Source organism: Crotalus tigris, unplaced genomic scaffold (genome assembly GCF_016545835.1).
Source record: "Crotalus tigris isolate CLP2741 ecotype Arizona unplaced genomic scaffold, ASM1654583v1 scf7180000018517.1768243, whole genome shotgun sequence".
In the NCBI taxonomy this organism is placed as follows: Eukaryota; Metazoa; Chordata; class Lepidosauria; order Squamata; family Viperidae; genus Crotalus; species Crotalus tigris.
The window spans coordinates 591647-609058 of record NW_024097052.1 but is presented as its reverse complement, the minus strand read 5'-3'; the positions used below and the strand labels follow the sequence as shown (position 1 = coordinate 609058).

Sequence of the window (17412 nt, the reverse complement as noted above, 5' to 3'; positions counted from 1 at the left end):
CCCTGATAGTCTTGAAGAAGTGCTGATCAGCTGGAAAGCAGCACTGATCCTGGCGCTTCCGCTGAGCCCTGACAGCCCTGCAGCTCCAGCCATCTCTTGCTCAGGCTTGTGCGTTGCTGCCACCGGTTCAGCTCATTTCCCTCCCCCACTACCACTTTTCTAGGATGGTCGCATACCATCTGCCAGGTGCCAGTGTACCACAGGTGATACCCGTACCACTGCTTGAAAAGCCCTGCAATAGATTATAGAAATCCATTTCTTTCCTTGCATCCTCAGGGAAGATAACAAATATCACCGTGGGTCATGGCTGTGAAAATTAGGCCAATGAATAAAATCAGGTGCTGCCTCAGGAATGTAGAGACTTTACAACAGGTTTCCTTAAGGGGCAGTTGAATAGAAGGCACTATTTTGGGGGGAAAAAAATACAGAATTTAAAAACGATTAGAAAATCACAAGCAGAATTTAATAATTGGACTTCATTAAGTCAAATTCACATTCACAAAATGCCAAGTTCTCTGATTTGCCAATAAAGGAGAATATTTGTAGCTCAGGGTTGAAATGAGGGGTCCTTGGTGCTTTCTTGAGCTTGCACTGATGATGTTATCTAGTTTGGGTAATGAAACATCTGCAGAAAACAACCAAGCTCAGAGAGGACCAAGGACCCCTCACCAAACTGTTTCGAATCCAGTTTTTTTTTTTTTATTCAACTTGTCTACTTTGAACGTCACACAATTAGAAGAGTAAAAAGCTGATGATTCAGGTAGGAACTCTCTCATTGATTGAACCCTTGGTTTGCAGATAACAGGGCTTGTCGCTCTTAGATGCATCCAATGAATGCTTGATTTCTAATTTTGTCTTTTCCACAGCAGCATAAGTGTGAGAGGAGATTGGCTTGAGCCCTGTTGCTTTCTGTGCTTAGTATTGCCCCTTTCAGCGAACATTCTGTAGACTTCTTCATTTCACTATCTATTGTTTTGAATTGTACTAGAAAGATAAATTGGAACATCACTCAGTTTCACTCTTGCTCATGCTGTGGTGTTTCACCACAAAACATTTATTTAATTTGCAACGCTCGGTGTGACTGAAATCCAAGGAGTGGCTTGCCTACTGTGATAAATGGTTTTTCAAAAGCCACAAACACATACGGTGAGGAATTCTTCATTGGGATGCTTCTTAAGGCAATATAAGTTCAGCACAAGATGAGTATATTTCATTATGTACCATTTGCTTTAGGCTGGAAAAAAACAAAGAAAATTGCATGCCTAGATGGTAAAGTTACAAACAAGAGTAATTGACATGGCTTAGCATCCCAAGACAAATCGGTTAAAGCACCAGCTTTAGTAGACTTTGGAGCTTGAAGTAGCCTTGGTGCTAAAGTTAACGTAGCAGGTGATTGCATCTTTTATATGCAAAACGTCAGAAAATATATCTTGTTTCTTTTATTTGTATAGCAAGATTATTCACAACCCCAAACTCTAGCATTTGTACTGGGAATTGGATAATAGAGAAGAAGGAAATGTTCTGTTCTTTAAATGAACCAGAATCACAGTGCAATTTTTTTTCACCTCTGCAGTTTGAAGACAAAACGGATACAGTGTTTGGCAACGCAGAAGAACGTGAGTATGCAATTGTTTGCTCATGAAATATTTCCTTAGTCATTTTGTTTGTGTGTGTTTTGTACGTATGAGTTACACATGTTTATGTTAAGAAAATCCAAAATCCGGGCACTTGTAAATGCTGCATATGCTGGTAAAGATGGGAACGAATTGTGTTCAAAACCTCTACTGTTTGATTAGCTGGATTAGGCTAATGGGCACGTTTCCCATCTCTGGTTGAATATAGCCCACAGGAATTAATAGTGAGAGTGACTGATTTACTTCTGACATCCTTGAAATTTGTAGTACAGGTACTTTTTATCTGGTGTCATACTGACTCAAAAGGAATGTTGCAAATTTAGAATAGAATAGAGAGAGCAGAAATAGAAATAGAATAGAAATAGGAATAGAATAGAATAGAATAGAATAGAATAGAATAGAATAGAATAGAATAGATCTGAAGGGACCTTGGAGGTCATCGAGTTCAACCCCCTGCTCAGGCAGGAAACCCTACACCATTTCAGACAAATGGCTGTCCAATCTCTTCTTAAAAACTTCCAGTGTTGGAGCATTCACAACTTCTGGAGGCAGGTTGTTCCACTGGTTAATTGTTCTAACTGTCAGAAACATAAAAAGGTTTAGCTACTGCTGTAGTTACTTTTCACAGAGTGTGAGAAAAGTCTAATTGAAAATGGGGGTCTGATGATTGGAAAGAATTTAATGAAAGTTGTACACATAATTTAAAAAGTAACCTCCTCGCAAAAATAACATAGTCTTTCAGAGAACTCAATTGGAAATATGTTTAGGTTAGACAAATCGCATTAAAAAAAAAAAGCTATGAATGTGTTCGGCTATATGTTAGCCCCTGATTCTAAATGAGCTGCTTTTTTTTTTTTTTTTATAAAGACATCCCGTTGTCTTCCCCTGTTTAGGTGCAAACATTATAAATTCTGAGATGTCTGAGAAGACAGTCCACAACCTCAGTCCTGCTTTTGACAGCATCCCCTACAGAATGCAGAACCGGACAGGATCCACCAACTCTTTGCTGGATGACAGTGATTATTTCCTGAACTCAGGAGACCTTGCAGGAATTCCTGTGGTTGGGAGTGACAATGAAGAAGAGCAGACTTTTGCTCCAAAGGATGGTCTCTCTTCTGCCCTTCGCTGTGAAGATAGCCGGGGAGATGGGAGGAGGGTCCGGGATCATGTGGTGGACAGTGAAAAAGACACCCCGATGCAAAACATGATCCAGAAGGATCTCTCTCCCCCTTTTGACAAGGGATCCTCTGTGTTTAAGTCCCTGCGGAAAGACTTTAGCATCGCAAGAGATGATAGTAAAGACCCTTTCTTGGCAAAGGAGAAAACCAGAGAAGGATCTTTCCAAGAACGTGACAAACGCTTGGAAAAAATGCCGAAAGAGCTAGATTCCAGATTGAAAAGCAGTTTGCTTGATAAATCAGGTAATATTACTCACTCAGTTTTACTAGGAGAGCTCAGAGCTCCTGCTTTTTTCAGGAACTGGCTCATGCTTCACGCTCAGGATAATACGGATGGTTCTTTCTCAGCTAGAACGAGACTTCGGCCATGGTGGGGTTTCGTTTTCAACAAATCCTAGTTAAATTATTGCCCATTAGATTAGGAGAAACAGACCAGTGAGACATCTACAGGGATCTTCCCTGTCAGTCAAGATTCTCCAGTGTTTTGGCTTGCTTGGACCACATTGAAGAGGAACAGCCTGGGGCCGCATATAAAATATATAACATAATTTATTTATTTATTTATTTATTTATGAGACTTATATATCGCTTTAAGTGCAAGCACTCTCTAAGCGGTGTACACCAGTAAGCAATGTATATATATATATTTACATTGCCCCCAACAATCTGGGTCCTCATTTTACCTACCCCGGAAGGATGGAAGGCTGAGTCAACCTTTAGCCAGTGAGATTTGAACCGCTGACCTGCTGAACACAGTCAGCTAAAGTGGCCTGCAGTACTGCACTCTAACTGCTGCTGCGCCACCTCGGCTCTCTAATGTATATAACAAACTTCTTTTATTTCTTAAGTTGTTACTATCTTGTGGGGCTGCAATACTAATTTTCCAGGACTGCCAGATTGTGCAGCAAAAGTCTAACCCATATTTCCAACTTGTGGTCTGCTCTTTGGACTTCTGTTGTTTCCTTGCTGTTCTCAGAGTTGGCATGCCTCTTCTTCTTGACCCACATGCTTTAATTCTATTTTAAAAATTTGGAGCTCCTTAGTTCCACCCGTTTAAGAAACTGAAGCACTGCTGAATAAGTTATCTTTGTTTCCAAAAGCATCTGAAGAAAATACATTTGACGTATGTGACACACGCTCACTTTAGTTACTCGTGCTAAACCCTAAATAATTATTTGGAAGATACTGGTATAAATGATTTGGGTTTCCACAAGCTTCCAAGGATTTTTTTTTCTCCTTTAAAATGTTTCTCATTGCACTTTTTGTGTTTCCCAGTTGCGAATCAAGTAGATGAAACGTTACGGACACATTTAGCACCGCAAACACCAGAAACTAACTTTAGGGTAAGTTCACAAAATTCACACTTGTGAATTTTTTCCTTTTATTAAGAGTTGCTTTGCAGAGTCAGATGGGTGGTAGGCACATTTAATAAGTAAATAAAATTATGTGCCATAAAATACCTTCTGGAGCAGTGGTTCTCAACCTTTTTAATGCCGCGACCCCCAACCGGTCATAAGTCAAGGACTACTCAACCGGTTGTAAGTCGAGGACTACTCAACTGGTGCAGCACCGTTTGCAGAATGGGACTTTTGGCGGGCTCAGCAGGGCAGAGACAGCCTGGACAATTCCTATTGGCTTTTGAAAGCCAATAGAATTAGACTCTATTCAAGAGAGTCTATTCTATTGGCTTTCAAAAGCCAATAGAATAAAAGGGAGTAGCACAGCTAAGGAAAAGGGGGGAAAAAATGGCGGACTGCATTGTTTGGCGACCCCCGTGAAATGGTCGTTCGACCCCAAATGGGGTCCCGACCCACAGATTGAGAACCACTGTTCTGGAGGCTAGGATTACTGTAAGAACTTCGTGGTGCTGTTGTACCTTCAGCTAGTGATTGTTCAAGCTGTTCTAATGTTCCAGAAGAGTGGGGTGATTAGAGGGTAAGAATGGGGTATTTGGCTCTGAACTTAGAAAAGAAAAGGGTGCAGCTGAAAGGCCAGGGAAAAAGTGAATAAATTGCTCGGATAAAAAACAGAACCGAGGCCACAAACACAGTAGCCTGCCTGCAATTCTTTTAAGGATGCTGCATCTTTTCATGGTAGTTTACTTGGTGGTTGCAGAGAACAGCTGCATGATGCTGAGTAAAGAAGCAGCAGCTCTGAAGAGTTGCAGATATGGCCTGCCTTCCTGTACACTGTATATCAGTGTTTCCCAAACTTGACAATTTTAAGGCATGTGGACTTCAACTCCCAGAATTCCACAGCCAGCAATGCTGGCTGTGGAATTCTGGGAGTTGAAGTCCTCATGCCTTAAAATTGTCAAGTTTGGGAAACACTGCTGTATATGAATGCCAAAGCACTTTTCTAGAATAAAGCCTGAAGCACTGCATAGCCCCGATGCACTAAAGCATGTTTCCCACATTTGCATCCTAGGAATCTAGCTACCTGTTTGCTAATAAAGACTCTGTTGGCCAAGAGCTCGGGAATTCCTACGCGTCCAATATTAGAATCAAAGAAGAGCCTTTGGATAATGACTACGATAAAGCTATGGCACCTCAGCCGGGGCTGCTGAATAAAATTAAGGATGAGCCAGACAGTACTGAGGTAAGATCCATCTCTGTTTTCAGGCACATATTGTTTTGAGGATACGTCGATAGTTTTGAGATTCACTCAATATTATGGTCAAAAACTATGTTGTTGTTAGTTGCGAAGTCGTGTCCGACCCATCGCAACCCCATGGACAACGTTCCTCCAGGCCTTCCTGTCCTCTACCATCTTCTGGAGTCCTCTACCGTCTCCTGCTTCAGTGACTCCATCCAGCCACCTCACTCTCTGTCGTCCCATTCTTCTCTTGCCCTCCATCTTTCCCAGCATTAGGCCCTTCTCCAGTGAGTCCTTCCTTCTCATTAGGTGGCCAAAGTACTTGAGTTTCAACGTCAGGATCTGGCCTTCTAAAGAGCAATCAGGGTTGATCTCCTCTAGGACTGACTGATTTGATGGCCTTGCAGTCCAGGGGACTCGCGGGAGGCTTCTCCAGCCCCAGAGTTCAAAGGCCTCCATTCTTTGGCGCTCAGCCTTTCTTATGGTCCAACTTTCACAGCCATACATTGCAACTGGGAAAACCATGGCCTTGACTATACGCACTTTTGTTGGCAGGCTGATGTCTCTGCTTTTTAGTATGCTGTCTAGATTTGCCATAGCTTTCCTCCCCAGGAGCAAGCGTCTTTTAATTTCTTGGCTGCAGTCCCCATCTGCGGTGATCTTGGAACCCAGGAAGATAAAATCTGTCACTACCTCCATTTCTTCCCCATCTATTTGCCAGGAATTGAGGCACTTGCAAATAGGCAACAGTTAAATGGTGCATAGAGGACACCAAAATAATCAGCCACTCCTATGCCACATAGTATTCGAAATGCATTAAATGCAGGAAAAGGCATTTCATAGATTGGGATATTTACAGCAGGACTCCTATGTGGCTGATTGCACTGGGAGGTTACGTGGTGTGTCTTCTAGATTAGGGCTTAGATGCTTCTGGTTACATCAGCTGGAATTTTCATCTGTGACCCTTTTTTTTTCAGGATTATGGCCAGCAGCCAAAAACTCAGGAAGGAGAACTGAAAATCAGCGCTGTGTTTTCTGTCAGCGGCAGCCCTCTCGGTAAGGATCAAGATTTGGGCTGGATGGGAATTAACAGGCATTTTCTGTCTACCGGTTGCTTGGAGAAATAATTTCACATGTTTTACATAGGCAAGACTAGCCCTCCCCAACATGGCATCCTCTAAAGGTGTAAGGGGGTGTTGCTTACTCACTGGGTTTATACCCTGCCTGGCCTGCTGGAGTTCAAGTTTGCATAGGGCAGTATTTCTCAACCTTGACCATTTTAAGGCATGTGGACTTCAACTCCCAGAATTCCACAGCTAGCAATGCTGGCTGTGGAATTCTGGGAGTTGAAGTCCACATGCCTTAAAATGGTCAAGGTTGAGAAACACTGGCATAGGGGATGCCTCCCTTTATCTTATCCCCACAGCTTTGTGAAATGGGTTGGGCTAAGAAAAAGTGGCTGGCCCAGAGAGTTTCCACGCCTAAGTGTTGAATTAAATCTGGGTTTCCCTGGCCCCTAAGCCGACACCACCACCCCATCCTCCTTCCAGAATTCCCAGCCAAGTTAACTCTTTTAATCAGGGGAACTTGGCCTGGAGAAATTATGTAAGAAGTGCTCAGTAGGGGTTGTTGGATTTTTTTCCTTTTCATCTGTCAGGAATGGGGGGGGGGGAGAAATGCATTTGCAGAGGGGGTGAAGTATGTTTAACATGGGATTCCACAGGCGAGAAGACAACCTCAGTAGCATTGTGTGTGTGTGTCTGTGTGTGTGTGTTTTGTTTTTGATAAGCTCCGCAGCTGACCTCAGGTTTCCCACCTAACACGCCATCCTCTGGCATGAACAAGCTACTTCCTTCGGTCCCAAGCACGGCCGTTCGGGTTTCCTGTTCGGGATGCAAGAAGATCCTGCAGAAGGGGCAGACAGCCTATCAAAGGAAGGGCTCTACTCAGCTCTTCTGCTCCACACTGTGCCTCACGGGATACACTGTACCAGCCACTCGGCCACAGCCTTTCACCAAGAAAACGTGCTCCAGCTGCTCAAAGTAAGGGCAGATACACGAAACCGATCTCACTTAATCCCCATCCAGAGAATGCCTGGAATCCAGCCTTTGGCTTCCTTACAAGTTTTACTCTGGACTTGCAGCATAGTCAGGGTTAAAGCACCATGGCCAGCCTTCCGCCGGGCTTTAACCCAGAGCAGTGGTTCTCAACCTGTGGCTCGGGACCCCATTTGGGGTTGAACGACCATTTCACGGGGGTCGCCAAACAACGCAGTCCGCCATTTTTTTCCCCTTTTCCTTAGCTGTGCTACTCCCTTTTATTCTATTGGCTTTTGAAAGCCAATAGAATAGACTCTCTTGAATAGAGTCTAATTCTATTGGCTTTCAAAAGCCAATAGGAATTGTCCAGGCTGTCTCTGCCCTGCTGAGCCCGCCAAAAGTCCCATTCTGCAAACGGTGCTGCACCAGTTGAGTAGTCCTCGACTTACGACCGGTTGAGTAGTCCTCGACTTACGACCGGTTGGGGGTCGTGGCATTAAAAAGGTTGAGAACCACTGACCCAGAGGGTGCGGCAGTTACATCTTGTAGTGCAGCGATGGTGAACCTTTTAAGAGACCGAGTGCTCAAAAACCGCCCCCGTCGCTCCACCCTGCCCCACCTGCCAGGCCACCCACCGCCTCCATCCGTGCCCCACAGCATTATCTGTGCATGACGGGGCGCGAGGGCGGAGTCTTGTCCCTGCTGTCCAGCTGCCATGTGCTTGGCTGCGCTGCTCTGCGCCGGGGGGGGGGCAACTCTCCTCCAGGGGGGCTGCTGATGAGGAGATGGCAGGGCTGGGGCAACGGCGCGTGTGCCCACAGAGAGGGCTCTGAGTGCCGCCTCTGGCACGCATGCCATAGGTTCGCCACCACTGTTGTAGTGCTTTGATTTTCTTATAGGAAAGCAGAGCCTGTTAAAATCCTTTACAGTGTCCTCTGGGATATATAAGACAATGCTGGATATATGAGGCCATGCTTTGCCAGAATTAAGTCCACCAGTCTGATCCAGTCTCCCAGAGTGTCTGTTGCAGCAACTCCTTCCATGGTTCATAGGATGGAGACCAAGCTATAGGTCTCCAAAGCCGTTTTACTCCAGAATGCATTTGACCCCTGGTTTATTTTTACTGAAAGCTGTGGTATTTACTGCTTTCTGTTTTATGACACCATTTAATTTTGTATACTTTTGTTCTTCATTTATATGTTGACCTTGTTGTATCCCACTCCCATCCCCAATCTCTTTTGATTGGTGGGTGACTGTAATTAATAAATAAATCCAGGGTAAACAAAACTTGATCAATTAAAGCAACAATATTTTTGCAGAGGTGCACCCTTAATGATTTTTTTTAACCAAGAAGATAGTATGGGGAAAGTACCTAAAGGCAAATGGCACCAATACTATTATCTGAAGTTTAAATACCAATATTCAATTATGTCTGCAAGTTGCAGATCCAATTAATCGGGAGTGGGGGGGGGGAAGCGCCAGAGACATTACAGATACTGCTTTTGTTCTGTGTGGATCCGTTATTTCTGAGCCTGAAAAAGTTAACTCTGTTTCTCTGAACTGTGTAGGGACATCCTGCACCCAAAAGATGTGATTACAGCTCAGTTTGACAATACAAATTCCAGCAAGGATTTCTGTAGCCAGTCCTGTCTTTCTGTGTACGAGTTGAAAAGGAAGCCCGTGGTCACCATCCATACAAACAGCATCTCCACCAAATGCAGCATGTGCCAGAAGAACGCAGTGGTAACCATCTTTGCCAGTCTTTCCTTGTTCTGAATGTTTGGGGTTGTTGTTCAGCGTGCATTCAGCTACAAAGCTCCTCAGGTTGCTTTTGATTAAACCATCAAATCTGTTGAACTTTACGAGTGGATTTTTGAGGTGCAATTGGTTAAAAGCATATTGTACCTGCCCCTGAACTAAAGAAATGGCCAATCGTAACAAGGAATAATCTGCAGCTCTGCAGAAGAACCTCATTGGCAATTGTGTCGGTTTTTGTAACATATTTCTTGCAACTGAATCTGTAGGAGATGACCAGGCTGAGCCCAAGGGTCAGTTTGGAATTGCTATGCTCCCACGAGAGACCCCAGTCCAGCCTCCTCCTGTGAATTCTGTTGACTTTTATCTAGCACCATTAGTAGATCAGATTCTTGTGTATAGGTAGCATGAAATAAACTCTCAATATTTTTGAACTCTAACCCTGCTCCTGGTTTCTTGCACTGGACAGAATCTTACATATAAATCTAGATGTTGCTTTTCTGAGTCAAGTCTAAGAGAGATTTCCTTCCTTCCTTCCTTCCTTCCTTCCTTCCTTCCTTCCTTCCTTCCTTCCTTCCTTCCTTCCTTCCTTCCATCCATCCATCCCATCCCATCCCATCCCATCCCATCCCATCCCATCCCATCCCATCCATCATTCCATCTTACCATATCTTTTGTTTTTGGACCTTTTAAGAGCCTGGTGGCTGAGTGGTTAGAATGCAGTATTGCAGACTAATTCTGCCCACAGTCAGGAGTTCGATCCTGTCAGGGCTCGAGGTTGACTCAGCCTTCCATCCTTCTGAAGTTTTTTAAAATGACCCAAATTGTTGGAGTGCTGTAAAGCATTACGGAGCAGCATATAAATTTAAGTGCTACTGTTTTGAAGTTCGTACTCATCAATATGCAAACTACATTCAGAGAGAGGGAGGGAGGGAGAGAAAGAGAGAGAAGGGAGGGAGGGAGGGAGAGAGAGAGAGAGAGAGAGAGAGAGAGAGAGAGAGAGAGAGGAAGTTCCTACAAGAGAAGGAAGAGTCTGAGATAGTTCTTTTGGCAGTAACCCATTTTTCCTACCTACAGATTCGGCATGAAGTGAATTACCAGAATGTGGTACATAAGCTCTGCAGCGATGCCTGCTTCTCCAAGTTTCGTTCCGCGAACAACCTGACCATGAACTGCTGTGAAAACTGTGGGGGCTACTGCTACAGTGCTTCGGGACAGTGTCACATGCTTCAGATCGAGGGGCAGTCCAAAAAGTTTTGTAGCTCAGCCTGCGTCACTGCCTACAAGCAGGTCTGTGTTTTCCCCCACCTTCTGGTTTCTGAAGAACACATTTATTTGCAATAGGACTTTGCGCGTCAGGTTTCCTAAGGAGAACGAGGATGACGATTATGATGATACAGGTGGAAGGGATCTTGGAGATCTTCTAGTCAAACCCCCTGCTCAGGCAGGAAACCCTATACCAGTGATGGCGAACCTTTTAGAGACCAAGTGCCCAAACTGCAACCCAAAACTCACCTAGGCATTGTTGGGTGCCGGGTGGGTGTGGCCCATTGGGTGGTTGTGGCTGCGGTGGTAACGGCAGACTGGGTGGGACTAAAAAGTTCAATCAATCAGGTCCAACTTTGCGAGATTTATTTTTTTTCCCCGCAAGAAGTTGAAATCCCCCCCCCCTTTTTTTTTTTGCACACGGCGTCGGAGGCCTAAAGCGAAAAGGTTTTATAAAAATTGGCCTAGGACTGGGGCAATGGTGCGCGTGCCCACAGGGAGGGTTCTGCTTGCCACCTATGGCACCCACCATGGCCCTATACCATTTCAGACAAATGGCTGTCCAGTCTCTTCTTAAAAACTTCCAGTGTTGGAGCATTCACCGCTTCTGGAGGCAGGTTGTTCCACTGGTTAATTGTTCTCACTGTCAGGAAGTTTCTCCTTAGTTCTAGGTTGCTTCTCTCCTTGATTAGTTTCCATCCATTGCTTCTTGTCTTGCCCTCAGCCGCTTTGGAGAATAGCTTGACTCCCTCTTCTTGGGGAAGGCTGCTTCAAGGCCATCTCTTCAATAGAAGAAGCTCCCTTGGGTTGCCTGTGGGAGGAGACGCTGCCATTGCAGATGGGCCTTGACTCAACAATTGGGCCCAGAATTTCTGTTGCTAAGCAAGGCAGTTGTTAAGTGAGCCATGCCTGATTTTATGACAGTTGGTTTGGTTTTTTGTTTTGTTTGTTTTTTTGTTTTTTGTTTTTTTGGCCATGCTTGTTAAGCAAATCCCTGCAGTTGTTAAGTGAATCGTGCAGTCATTAAGCGAATCCGGCTTCCCCCATTGACTTTATCAGAAGATGGCTGGGAAAGTTGCAAATGGAGATCACGTGGTCACGTGGCTACCACCATTGCAAATACCTGTCGGTTGCTAAGTGCCCAAATTTTGATCGTGTGACCACGGGGATGCTAGAACAGTTGCCAGTATAAGGACTAGTCGCAAGTCATTTCTTCTGGTGTCCTTATAACTTTGAATGGTTGCTAAACAAATGGATGTAAGTTGAGGACTTATCTGTATAGGACTTATTCTTCCATACCGGACAAATCCCTGCCAAGTAACAAGTTTGAGCGGATAACTGACAGCGAGCAGCAGTCCATTTCTAGTGTTCTGGAAAAAACTGAAAAACATATCTTGCCAATTTTAGGGGGAGTGGGGACCCCGTGCCCCTGTCAACATTCTCCACATTGTAAGATGCAAACGTTTTCAGAGATCTATCTGTCCGTGAGCACTCTCCATATGAGGACCCCAGTTCTCCAGGACCCTCATGGGTATAGAGATTCTGAATGTGTGTGTGTGTGTGTGTGTGTATTATATTTCATAGCACCTGATGAGAACGATTGGAAAAGGAAAATTAAGTCTTTCAATCAGCACTTTCCCCACTTTACAATTTACAGGGGGAAAAAAAATACTTAACGGAGAATGTATTGAGTCAAGAGGAAATTGTGTACAGTTAGCCCTGGACTGACAACCACAATTCAGCCCAAAATTTCTGTGCTTAAACAAGACGGTTGTTACGTCAGCTTTGTCCCATTTTACGCCCTTTCTTGCCAGAATTGTTAAGGGAATCACCGCATTTGTTCAATTAGTAACACAACTGTTAAATGAATTTGGCTTCCCCATTAACTTTGCTTGTCAAAGGTGGATCACATGACCCCCCAGGACACTGCCACCCTCATGAATACATGCCAGTTGCCAAGCATCTGAATTTTTATCATGTGACCACATGCTGCAACTGTCATAAATATGAAAACTTATAGTCATAAGTTGCTTTTTCAGTGTCGTAATTGCAAAAGGCCACTAAATGTATGGTTGTATGTCGAGGACTTGCTATACGTTCCCTCTGTCTATCATTTTTCAATTAAGACCGGGCTCTCTATCAAGATACACAATTCCTGCCTTTCGTGTGACATGACAACTGGGGTATCTTTCTGTGGTCTGCCAAATCAAGGGAGCGCATGTTTCAGGCTAAACAAACTTTTTCTCCTAGTATTGTTGCTTTATGTATGGTTCCTTTGTTTTTCCTCCCCCCCTCCCAGAAGTCTGCAAAAATTACCCCCTGTGCAATGTGTAAATCTCTGAGATCTTCAGCTGAGATGATCGAAAGCACAAATAATGTGGGGAAAACGGAGCTCTTTTGTTCCGTGAATTGCTTGTCGGCACACAGAGTCAAAGTGGTCACATCGTCAGGTATTCACATACTTTCTCCTTAATTTCATATACGTTCTGAAAGCAACGGGAGAAGCATGTATTAATAAATTCACTCTTTTTTCTTTGCACGTGTTGCTTCATTTATTTTCTCTCTCAGGTGTCCAGGTCCAATGTAATAGCTGTAAAACCTCAGCCATCCCTCAGTATCATCTTGCGATGTCAGATGGAAGCATACGTAATTTTTGCAGCTATAGCTGTGTGGTGGCTTTTCAGGTACATCTTAAATCTCAGTCTGTCTCCTTGCTTTGATTGCACCATTCTGAATACATGTGAGTCAGGGGAGGTGGAATGCAGGGATTTGTCAGGACAGAACCAAGCACATATCCTTTGATGTGAAAAAAGCCCGTGTGGCTTTAATTCTCAAGGAAGCCGCTAGAGCTGCCCCTGTTAAAATATCTAGACAGTTTTGTCAAATCTGTGTATCAGAAGCCTTTCTGTTAGAGGGCTCGGCAGCCTCTGGGATGTTTGGAAGAGGCCAAATTGTCCTGGTAAACAGAAGACTGGCAAAAAAGTAATAGTCTCTCTTTAAGCCGTTGCGGCGTAGAATTTCTGTTCCTTCCATGCCACAAACAGGTGGGCTTGAATTGGGCCTCTCTGCAAGATACCAAATCCAGCCATCTCTTTCTAGACCAGCAGTAAGAATGCCATATAACCGTGGTGGCGAACCTATGGCATGCATACCACAGGTGGCACACAGAGCCCTCTCTGTGGGCAGGCACACCATCGCCCCAGTCCTGGGCCTCCAGCTCAGTTTTATAAAACCTTTTCGCTTTAGGCCTCCCCCGCCGTATGCACAAAAAAAAAAAGGTTCAATTAATCAATCAATTTCAACTTCTCGCGGGGAAAAAAAAAGATCTCGTAGAGTTGGAATTGATTGATTGAGCTTTTTAGTCCCACCCAGTCAATCCTTACCACCGCAGCCACACCTACCCAATGGGCACACGATGATACGTAAGTGGGTTTTGTGTTTGGGCACTCGGTCTCCAAAAGGTTCGCCATCACTGCCATATAATACGCAAAATTGCTCCATAGAGGTCGTTCAGAAGGTTGCCGTATGGAGGCTGCGAAACAGCCACTAGATGGCAGGCAGCACGGAGGTAGAATTTTTTTGAATTTCTTCACTGCCATCTAGTGGCCCTGGAGATGTTTGCAGCTAGATGGAGTAACACCCGTTTGGATGGCTTGTGGTTAGATCAGGGGTTCTCAACCTTTTTAATGCCGCGACCCCCAACCGGTCGTAAGTCTAGGACTACTCAACTGGTGCAGCACTGTTTGCAGAATGGGACTTTTGGCGGGCTCAGCAGGGCAGAGACAGCCTGGACAATTCCTATTGGCTTTTAAAAGCCAATAGAATTAGACTCTATTCAAGAGAGTCTATTCTATTGGCTTTCAAAAGCCAATAGAATACAAGGGAGTAGCACAGCTAAGGAAAAGGGGGAAAGCAAAATGGCGGACTGCGTTTGGCGACCCCCGTGAAATGGTCGTTCGACCCCAAATGGGGTCCCGACCCACAGGTTGAGAACCGCTGGGTTAGATTGTTTAAGTCTCAATTGGATAACACTGGAGGTGAATTGGGCAGGGACAGGGCTTCATTGTGCAAATCTGTCCCTTCCAGAATTTGTTCAACAAGCCCACAGGAATGAACTCCTCCGTGGTGCCCTTGTCACAGGGCCAAGTGATTGTCAGCATTCCCTCAGGAGCGACGGTCTCTGCCGCGGGCAACACTACCTCAACGGTCTCTCCCAGCTCGGTCAGCAGCTCAGCCGCAGCCGGACTCCAGAGGCTGGCTGCCCAGTCGCAACAAGTCTCCCGCACCGTCGCCAAGCTCAGGTGTCAACACTGTAATCGTCTCTTTGCAACGAAGCCCGAAGTGCTCGACTACAGGGTAATTGGCACCTGCCATTGTTGTTGTTCACAGATGCCTTGACGTCGGACACGCGAGGCCTGTAATTGTGGACAAGAGGCCTAGTGACAGGCAAGGTCGTGTGTATTCCATGCTTAGTTCTTTCCTCCCCCCCCCCTTTAAAATGGTTTGCGCCAACAGAAAGTGAATCTTGAGACTTGCGTGAATAACGCAGATTGTTCCTATTTGCATCACGTCTCCTTTTGCTGAGTCCTTGTATGCTAAATAACTACATTCAAACATTACTCGGCAAACCTCTCACCTGTAAGGTAATTCCCGGGGAGGGGGGGAGTATAGGACAGTTTGCGGTCACCATCTCATCGCGGGACAATTCCACATAGGATGACCCTAATGCAATAAATGTTACCCTCCGCTGTTTCTTCGACATTACTTCCATTGTTGTCAATGGAAATAATGTCGAAGAAACAGTGGGGAGACAACATTGCACTGAATTAATCCTGTGTGGAGCTATCTCACAGCGAGATGGCTGTGGTGAGTTGTCCCATTCCATTTCCTGCGGTCTTTTTTTTTTTCTTTTTTTTTTTTGCAGCTTATAAAATTGGCAAGGATGCGCACTCTTTTTTTCCAGCTGCTGGGAATCTTCTTTTACCACCATTCTGTCTTCTGAAATTTGGCACGCGTTGCTCACATGTTTTTGAACTAATCCCATACAGCATTGTTTCTCAACCGTGACAATTTTAAGGCATGTGGACTTCAACTCCCAGAATTCCACAGCCAGCAATGCTGGCTGTGGAATTCTGGGAGTTGAAGTCCACATGCCTTAAAATTGTCAAGGTTGAGAAACAATGCCATATAGCTTTAAGACCTAAGCCATGGATTTTTAATGATAGCTGTGGGTTTTCATTTCTGAGCAGACGACAAACCAGCACCTCTGCAAATGGCAGCCGGTAGTCTTTATTAATGACGGATCTTGGCAGGTTTTTGGTGTGGGTTGGTTGTTGTTGTTTTTTTTTGGTGGTTTTTTTTTTTTTTTGTCTTTTTAATAGAAATGGGTGAACTTGCATTTCTTTTCGATAAGTACACAATGGCATGTTCTTTTCCAAAATGCACTCCATTTTGTGTGTGTGTGTGTGTGTGTGCTTGATTGCAGGGCAAAATGTTCCAGTTCTGCGGAAAGACCTGTTGTGACGAATACAAAAAGATAAACTGTGTCATGTCAATGTGTGAATACTGCAAAATTGACAAGATCGTTAAAGAAACAGTGCGATTTTCAGGCATTGATAAATCATTCTGTAGCGAAGGTAAGAAAGCCTAGGCTAAACCGACATTCAGTCCCAAGATATGCCGTGGTGGAAATGGTCGTTTTAATCATCATTTTTCCCCGTATATCCTCCTGTGTAAAATAAAAAGCTTTACCTTTTGAATTGCAAAAGAATTTGTGTGTGAAATTGTTATGCTTGGGAGAGTTACACCTTGGGGGGATGGTTGGAGAATTCTAAGTCGTTGTCATGTGTTGTTTTCTGCTCTCTTTTTTTAGGCTGCAAATTGCTTTACAAGCATGACTTAGCCAAACGTTGGGGGAATCACTGTAAAATGTGCAGCTACTGTTTGCAAACCTCTCCAAAACTGGTGCAGAATCACTTTGGAGGCAAAGTGGAGGAATTCTGTTCAGAAGATTGCATGTCAAAGTTCACGGTTTTATTTTATCAAGTAAGTTATCCTGGCACTCTTCAAATCTGTCTTCTACCGATTCTTCTTCTTGGAAAAACAGTACTTCAGCACAGCAAGGTATCTTTTTGTTGTTGTTAGTTGCAAAGTCATGTCCCACCCATTGCGACCTCATGGACAACATTCCTCCAGGTCTTCCTGTCCTCTACCATCTTCTGGAGTCCATTTAAGCTCACGCCTGCTGCTTCAGTGACTCCATCCAGCCACCTCATTCTCTGTCGTCCCCTTCTTCTCTTGCCCTCCATCTTTCCCAGCATTAGGCCCTTCTCCAGTGAGTCCTTCCTTCTCATTAGGTGGCCAAAGTACTTGAGTTTCAACTTCATGATCTGGCCTTCTAAAGAGCAGTCAGGGTTGATCTCATCTAGGACTGACCAGTTTGATCGCCTTGCAGTCTAGGGGACTCGCAGGAGTCTTCTCCAGCACCAGAGTTCAAAGGCCTCCATTCTTTGGCACTCAGCCTTTCTTAGGGTCCAACTTTCACAGCCATACATTGCAACTGGGAAAACCACGGCCTTGACTATACGCACTTTGTTGGCAGGGTGATGTCTCTGCTTTTTAGTATGCTGGGTATCTTTTATCACCAGTGAATTATTTGGGATAGAAAGTACCGAATCTGGCTTCAAAGATGCTTAAGCGTTGTCAGTGAGCCTTAGAATATATGTCTTTTTTAAAAAAAAATTACTGATTTTCCAGTTTTACATTTAAATATTTGAAAAGCAACGTGGCAGCTGGGTTGGTTCATAATTCAATAACATACTAAGATATGTATAAACTAAAAACTATTGATAAATGTAAAAAAAGTTATTTGTATTAAATTGATATAATAAGAGTTGTATTAATTTAAATGTGGGAGAGTAAATGACAAGGGAAAAAGAGGAATTT

At 44.3% G+C, this 17412-nt stretch overlaps 1 protein-coding gene across 6 annotated transcripts in view; it reads left to right on the top strand.

Annotated features, from left to right (window-relative positions):
* The window catches only part of ZMYM4 (zinc finger MYM-type containing 4), a 58393-nt gene that overhangs the window by 21337 nt on the left and 19644 nt on the right, over positions 1-17412 (top strand). For 2 of the 6 annotated variants that reach the window (XM_039353366.1, XM_039353363.1), the window contains exons 3-15: positions 1574-1616; positions 2528-3055; positions 4088-4155; positions 5240-5410; positions 6385-6463; positions 7197-7449; positions 9015-9189; positions 10279-10491; positions 12767-12917; positions 13036-13151; positions 14554-14823; positions 15953-16103; positions 16340-16512. In XM_039353366.1, coding sequence (XP_039209300.1) covers positions 2551-3055; positions 4088-4155; positions 5240-5410; positions 6385-6463; positions 7197-7449; positions 9015-9189; positions 10279-10491; positions 12767-12917; positions 13036-13151; positions 14554-14823; positions 15953-16103; positions 16340-16512 — 2325 coding nt within the window. In that variant the 5' untranslated portion in view covers positions 1574-1616; positions 2528-2550. Of the gene's footprint in view, positions 1-1573; positions 1617-2501; positions 3056-4087; positions 4156-5239; positions 5411-6384; positions 6464-7196; positions 7450-9014; positions 9190-10278; positions 10492-12766; positions 12918-13035; positions 13152-14553; positions 14824-15952; positions 16104-16339; positions 16513-17412 lie in introns of all 6 variants that reach the window. The other 4 variants (XM_039353365.1, XM_039353364.1, XM_039353368.1 and 1 more) reach the window with 4 other exon arrangements.